Below are 7,105 nucleotides of genomic sequence, written 5' to 3'. Positions count from 1 at the left end.
ACAAAAAGACAACAACTTGTCTGTTCCCCTTCCCCCAATTCCCCAGCACTGTTCCCATCCCCCCAATTCCCCAATAAAAATCTTTAAAAACAAAACAAAACAAAACAAAAAAACCCAACTAATTACAGAAAATGTGAACCAAAGATTTTATATCTAGCCAAGCTGTCCTCCAAGTAAACAACTTTCAAATAAAGAGCCCAAGGCAGGGGTGGGGGTGGGTGGGGGTGTTTCTGAAGCCATGATCCCTTCTTGAGGAATCAATGGGGAAGATGAGTTTCATGGAGCTAAGAAGTGACTAGATAATTTCACCAAAGAGACTGAGGGTGAGTGTGTGTATACACACGAAGAACAAATGTGGGCGTGAGGATGGATGACTAGAGGACAAATTTTTACAAGGTAGAAATTTGCAACTGAAAAAAATGGGAGAAAAGAGAAAGAGGAAGATAGTAATCTCACTGATGGTTATAGGGCAGTGACGAGGGGAGTAAAAGAATATCAGTAAAAATAGAAAAAAACAGATATTAAAATGTTAAACAATAAAAGAAGGGACTGGGGCATTAAAATAGTTTAGGAGCACAAAGGTAACAACTAGGATAAAATTTTACCTTTTCTAAGTAAAAAAAAACCAACAAAAAACTAAACAGCATAGACTACACATTTCGTAAAAAAAGAAACAGCAAATATAACAAAATACCCACAACTGCAAAATACTCTGACAGAGGTGAGACTCAACATATCAGTCACATCAATAAATATGGATGAACTTAACTCACCTATTAAAAGAAAAAGATTTTCAATTTGGGTCACAAATCAAGACCAAACTATATGCTGTATATAAGATGACACCTAAAACAAATGGATCCTGAAATGTTAAAATGAAAGGATGGATAAATGCATACTGGAAAAATGGGAAAAAATAAGAAAGTGAAGGTAGTGATCCTGATAACGGACAGAGTGGAATTCCAGCCCAAAGCTTTGAATGTGATAAGGCAGAACACCTTCTAATGCTAAAAGTCATAATTCATAAAGAAGGTATAACACTTACGAATATGTATGCACCGAATAACATGGCAACCACCGTTAGGAAGTAAAAACTACGAGAGATGGAAGGAGACATTGACAGAAACACATTAATAATAGGAGACTTTAACACGCCACTCTCAGTACAAGACAGATCAAAGTGGACATAAATTAAGGATGTAGAAAACCTAAATACAACCAATAAAGTAAATCTTGTGGCTATACATAAAACTCTACACCTGATAGCAGATGCCTCTCAAGTGCCCACAGAATGAACATTCACAAAAGTTGAAAAGATCAGTCCACTTTTATAAAGCAGAAATGTTACACATGACATTCTTTGAACACAATTCAATAAAACTAAAAATTACTAACCAAACAAAAGAGCCCTTCCACTTGGAAGTTAGAAATCTTTCTGGAGACAAGTTTCTGGTGGCGGGGGCTTTCGGGAGGTCTCTAGTGTTGGCTTCTTATTGTTCAGCGGAACGGAAGCAAGGCTGGCCGCTGAGTGTGCGGAGTGGGCAGAGGTGTTGGAGCCGGGTGGCCCGGAGAAGTGCAGCTGGTTGCAGCAGCACTGAGGGTCGTGCAGGTATGTGGTTGGACATTTACAATGTGGTGGTGTGCTTTTTCCTGTATAAATAAGGCTGCGCCGATGCAGGTGTGAAGTGGGGGAGCCAGGTTTTCCCAGAGATGGGTTTTGCCAGCTGAGTATGACAGAGGGGACGAGGGACTTGGGATGCGTTTAGGGAGGGACTGTAACTTTGGAAGGTGGGATCTACGCTGGCAAGGAGGGAGATGGGGACAGGTAAGGGACGGAGAGAAGGTGGGTGGGGCAGTGGACTGGAGTTCCTGGAGGACAGAGGCTTGTTGGGGTGCCAGCGGGAGTGAGCTGTGAAGGTGGGGGGTGTTTGGAAGTGTGAGAGGTGCTTGAAATCGGAGATGACCGAGGCGAGTGGGGGACTGTGGGTGGACGGCAGAAGGAGGATGGAGGACAGGATTGCAGCGGGAGAGGAGAACCAGGTTCTGAGAAGTGAGGGAAACGGTGAAATCGCCAAGATCAAAATGGAGGGGTGAGTGAGAGGGTGCCTGTGAGCAGGAGCTAGATCTTGAAGGACTGAGGGGTGACCGAGGGCTGGAGTGGGGTGGAAGGCTGGCAGGTGGTGCAGACGGAGGACCGGGGTTCAGAGCTGAGATTTGCCAGAGGAAGAGGACTCTAGCCCGCCCCTAGGCTCAGGGCTGAGGGGAAAGCCGGCCCCACCCGCGAGGGCTGTGCTAGCCACTGGGGAGCAGATAGGAGGAAGGGGGGGTCCTTGGAGGAGCAGGAAGGGTAACGAGGCTCTGTTGTTGGCACCCAGGGTCCTGGCCCCCCCTCCATCAGATGACAGGTGGTGGAGGCGGGGCAGGGGGGTTTTATGTGGAATACAATAGGATGAAGGGGGAGCAGTGCGTCTCCAGGGCGTACCCCAGGATGTACGCAATAAAAGAGCAGGTCGGGGGCCCCCTTTCTGCACCCAGCCCTGTGGGGGTTCAAGTGGGCTGGGAGGGAACAGCTGGAGGCCAGAGTTGAGGGTGGAGGCCCTGCCCCCTGCCTGGGGGAGGGTAGACAGAGGGGGCAGTGAGGGCACCTGTTCAGGGGGACGGAGACGTCCAGGAAGGTGGCCACAAGCTCGGCAGTGTGGTTCCGGGCCAGCAGGGTGATGGCGCGGAGGGCTTTTTCCTGCGCTTGGGGGACGCGGCCACAGCGGAGCTGCAGGTGGATGGCCCGGCCTAGGTTGGCAACCTGTGCGGGGAGAAGCATGTCGGGCAGAGGGCCGGGCTGAAGGGCGAGGCCAGGCCCCCTCCTGTGAGCCTGCTGGGGCGGGTCCTGCCCCGGTGCGCGGGGATGCCCTTCAGCCGGGGTCCTCTCCTGAGGGGAACGTCTGAGGGAGGAGGCACAGCCCTGCCCTGGACGCCTGATCAGAAGGGGAGTCCCAGTCCGAGAGGGAGGCAGTGCCACTACTTTTCGCATGGCATTTGAGGTCTCCCAACTCTGTCCAAATGTTTCCCAGTCATTGGACCAGTCAGACGCACCCACCTCATCTCCTGAACACACCATTGGCACATGCTGTCCCCCGCGCCTGGAATGCCCTGCCCCTTCCACTTTTGGGTCCCTCTCACTCATCCATTCATGCCAATCCAGTGTCACCCACCTGAGGCCTCCTTGTCTACAGGACTTGGCCTTAGTCACCCCCTTTCTGGGGGCACCGTCCTTTGCCTCTGCATTTCCTGTGCTGTCCAGTCCTTATCTGTCTGGTGTCTGTCACCTCCGCTGCACCGAGAGCTCCTGCAGAGTCAGGGCCATGCCCCCACCTTCCCCATTTCAATCAATACACGTTTGCCCCATGAGCCTGCAAACGCCAGCCAGGGCCCCAGCATGCCTGCTTGGGCCATCCCTCATTCATTCATTCACTGGAGCCCATCAGGGTGGGGTCTGTGTCTCCCCCCTCAGGCTCAAGCTCAGGGACGCCGCCCCTTGGGTGCTGCCTGCTGGGCCATCCCTCTGACCCCTGCCCCACCTTGGCGGACCTCAGGGGTCCCCCAGGCCCCTCACAGTCTCTAGCTTGGCCCCGTGCTCCTGGACGACAGTGAGCACCATGTTGGCGGCTGCCTGCACGTGGAAGGTGCTGCTGGAGTCCAGGCCGTCGATGGCCGTCCAGGTGACGTCGGTCAGCTCTGCCACCGTGAGATGCTTCATGACCTCCTGTAGCAGCGGGAGTGGGGCAGCCATCACCTCGGGTCACCTGTGCCCCGGCGCCCCCTCCCACCTTTGCTCTTACTCCTTTGCTCCAGGCGCCCCAAGTCTCCTGAACCTCACTCCTCCAGGTCCCCCAACATGTGTACCCCATTTTGCAGTCTAATCGCCTGCACATCTGTCTGAGCTGACCAAAGCCCAGGGACCAGGAAGGGAGAGTGTGACGCCCATCGCTGGGCGGGACACAGCCCCCTTTCTCATGCTTGTCCCAGGACCCCCGTGGCCTGGCCAGCCTCCTGTCCTCCCCTCCTCTGCCCTGTCCTCACCTCATGGGCTTCCTCATCTGCTAGCCTCAGCCCAGCCGGGCGCTTCCCTCGCTAGGCCCCAGTTCTCCACCTTACAGAGTTTTCATCAAGAGCATATGAATGTCAGAGCTGTGAAAGATCTTCACGGTTACCTGGACTAACCCCAAGGCCTGAGGAGGTGAGTGAGCCACCCTCACCATGTGTCAGGTGGGGCAGGGAGGGGCTAGGCTGGTCTGGAACCCAGGGCTCCTGTCCCACGGTGGGGCCTCCCCAGGAGCCTGGCCCTGCTCTCTGTCCACATTCTCCTAGGAGCAGCTCTAGCAGTTCGGGGAGGTGGCTGTCCCCTTCCACCCCAGACCATGAGCTACTCGGGGTAATGAAGAGGCTCTCAGGGAAATGAAAAATGACGGGTGGGATCCCTGCTCATCAGTCTCTGACCACAATCTCTGAGAGGGAAGGCGGGGCAGCATGGGGCCACCCAGGTAGAACCTTCTGGAAAGACTTAGAGCATCATTGCCCAATATGGTAGCCACTAGCTACACATAGCTATTTAAACTTAATTAAGAAAAATTAAAAATGTAGTTCCTCAGTTGACTAGCCACGTTTCAAGTGCTCATAGCCACAAGTGGCCAGAGGCTGCCTTGGATGGTGCAGCTATAGACACTTCCACCCTCCCAGAAAGTTCTGTAGGGAGGCCCTGACTCAGAGCATCTGATAATAAGAGGAAGATAGAATGCTGGTGATGGAAGGATAGGAAGCCTGATAGAAAATTATGTTTGCAAGGATATTAAAGATGATAAAGAGTTACTATATCTGTTGAAATGTTCGAAAGTCTGTTTGTATGTATATTAGATATAAAAATAAGTGCTAAATAATGTGCATTAGAATATTTATTAAATCTTATTCTAACATTTTGGTAAAATTTTTGTGAGAATGTTAGGTTGTTAGTTGTTTGTTAGAATGTTAAAATAATTTCAGTGGAATATTTGCAGTTTATAATAACTTTTAAAAAAGAATTTAGGCTATTACAAATCTGGTTAGAACATTTGTTAGAAGGTTAAATTTAAAATTGCTTTCTAAAATGTTAAACTTTGGTTGAAGTTCTGGTATTTAGAATGTTTGTGAAGAAATTCAACTTGGAATGGTACTTAGATTCTCAGAATCCTAGAATACTACAATCTCAAGGTTGGTAAATACTTTTGAGATGTCTTAGTTTAACCCAGGGCACGAATAAATATAAGATAGAGGTGGCAGTGATGGTAGAATATGTGGTGGTGATGGTGGTGGTGATGATGGTAGTAGTGATGGTGAAGATGGTGATGATGGTAGTTTTGGTGGCAGTGATGGTGGCGGTGATGGTGGTGGTGATGGTGGCGGTGATGGTGGCGGTGATGGTGGCGGTGATGGTGGCGGTGATGGTGGTGGTGATGGTGGGGGTGATGGTGGCGGTGATGGTGGGGGTGATGGTGGTGGTGATGGTGGTGGTGATGGTGGTGGTGATGGTGGGGGTGATGGTGGGGGTGATGTTGATGAAGGTGTAGTGTATCCAGACCACATGAGGAATCAAGGACAAACTTGGGAATAGAACCCAGGCCTGTTCTCCATCCCAAACCTTCCTAGATCTACCATCCATTGATGTGCATACCCTTCCATCCTCTCCCCTCCCTGTGCTCCTGTCTGCCACTGTCTCTTGGCCAGTGAGGGCCAGAGCTGAACACCCACTTCCTGTGGTCAGGGACGGCACAGGGTGGGACCGGCTGCCCGTTCCCAGGCACTATGCTCCCAGTCACTCAGCTGCCCCGAGGGCCTGAATGCTCTGGGGTCCCTTCACCACTGGTCCCCACTGAGCTGCCTTCCAGCCCTGCCTCTGCCCCCAGTCCAGGTTCTTTGGCATAAACTGAAGCCAAGCTAGGTTTTCCCATGTGGGCCTGGACAATTGATATATTGGCCTCAGGGCTTCAGGTTTTCTGTACTAAATTTCTGATCAGCCTCAGCACTGACAGCTTGCTGCAGCTGCAGAGAGCACGGGTTCTGGAGTCAGCCAGGACCAGATTCAGAACCCCTGGGCCCTTAGTAGCTGTGTGCCATCACTTCATCATCATTTGGTTCAATTTGGTTCAACTTAGTGGGTGTTAACTGAAGGCTGGCTGTCCCACCAGGTCCTGTGCTGGGCGCTGGAGGGACCCAGCTTGTGGCCTGGAGCACTCAAGGTCTCGCGATGGGAATTGACAAGCACACCAAGTACAGGGTCTGCATTAGCTGTAGGTTCAACACCAAGAATAGGCAAGCTGAAGCCACCATGTCGGGGACATCATGAACTGACCACTCAGAACATGAGGCGCCATGCAACACTCCCCGTTCAGTCTGCGCCAGCATCCAGCCCACACCCTGAGCTCAGCCTCGCCCATCTTCAGAAGGAAGCAATTCAAATCAGGTACGAAATGCCACAAAGATACAGGATTTCACTATAGTAATGAAAGGAACATTGGGGAACTGCTGGACTCCCCCAAGCCATTGGCCAAGGAGGAGCTGGCCACGGTAGACCAGTTGACAGCAGGAGAGGGGCGTCAGTCATGCCATGCCTTTAGAGGAGGAGGTTTGGCTTTCAGAGTATTAATAGAGGCCCCTGGGAACATGAGGAGGGTGGGAATATTTCGGCAGAGTGGTCCTCCCACAAAAATCAGACTCAAAAGGAGGGACGTCCTATGGTGCCTCAGAGAACACCTACCATGGCAGCCACCCTGAGATCGCCATTTATTGGGTGCGGATGGCACTATCACTCTGCCCATTTTACAGAGGAAGACTGAGGCTCAGGTCACACAGCAGTGAGAGACAGAGCAGGGCCTCAACCTTGGGCTGCTGACCTCAAAGTCTGTCCCCAGTCCCTCTCTCCAATTTCCCCTCCCCCAACTCCCCTGTCCCAGGCCAGGGGCTTCTCCAAACTCTCTCAGTTAATCACCAAAGATGGAGGCGAGATCAGCCTTGGTTTTTTTTTTTTTTTTTTTTTTTTTTTTTTTTTTTTTTTTTTTTTTTTTTTTTTAGCTGAGCC

General features: G+C 51.3%; 1 protein-coding gene across 1 annotated transcript in view; it reads right to left on the bottom strand.

The window, feature by feature from the left end:
* The window catches only part of LOC109390825 (maestro heat-like repeat family member 5), a 52,188-nt gene that overhangs the window by 21,857 nt on the left and 23,226 nt on the right, over window positions 1-7,105 (bottom strand). The window contains exons 18-19 of the mRNA XM_019657774.1: window positions 3,611-3,760; window positions 2,646-2,800 (exon numbers count right to left, since the gene is read on the bottom strand). Of these exons, the coding sequence (XP_019513319.1) occupies window positions 2,646-2,800; window positions 3,611-3,760 (305 nt within the window). The remainder of the gene's footprint in view (window positions 1-2,645; window positions 2,801-3,610; window positions 3,761-7,105) is intronic.

Source organism: Hipposideros armiger, unplaced genomic scaffold (genome assembly GCF_001890085.2).
Source record: "Hipposideros armiger isolate ML-2016 unplaced genomic scaffold, ASM189008v1 scaffold_280, whole genome shotgun sequence".
NCBI lineage: Eukaryota > Metazoa > Chordata > Mammalia > Chiroptera > Hipposideridae > Hipposideros > Hipposideros armiger.
This window is presented reverse-complemented; position numbering and strand designations above follow the sequence as displayed.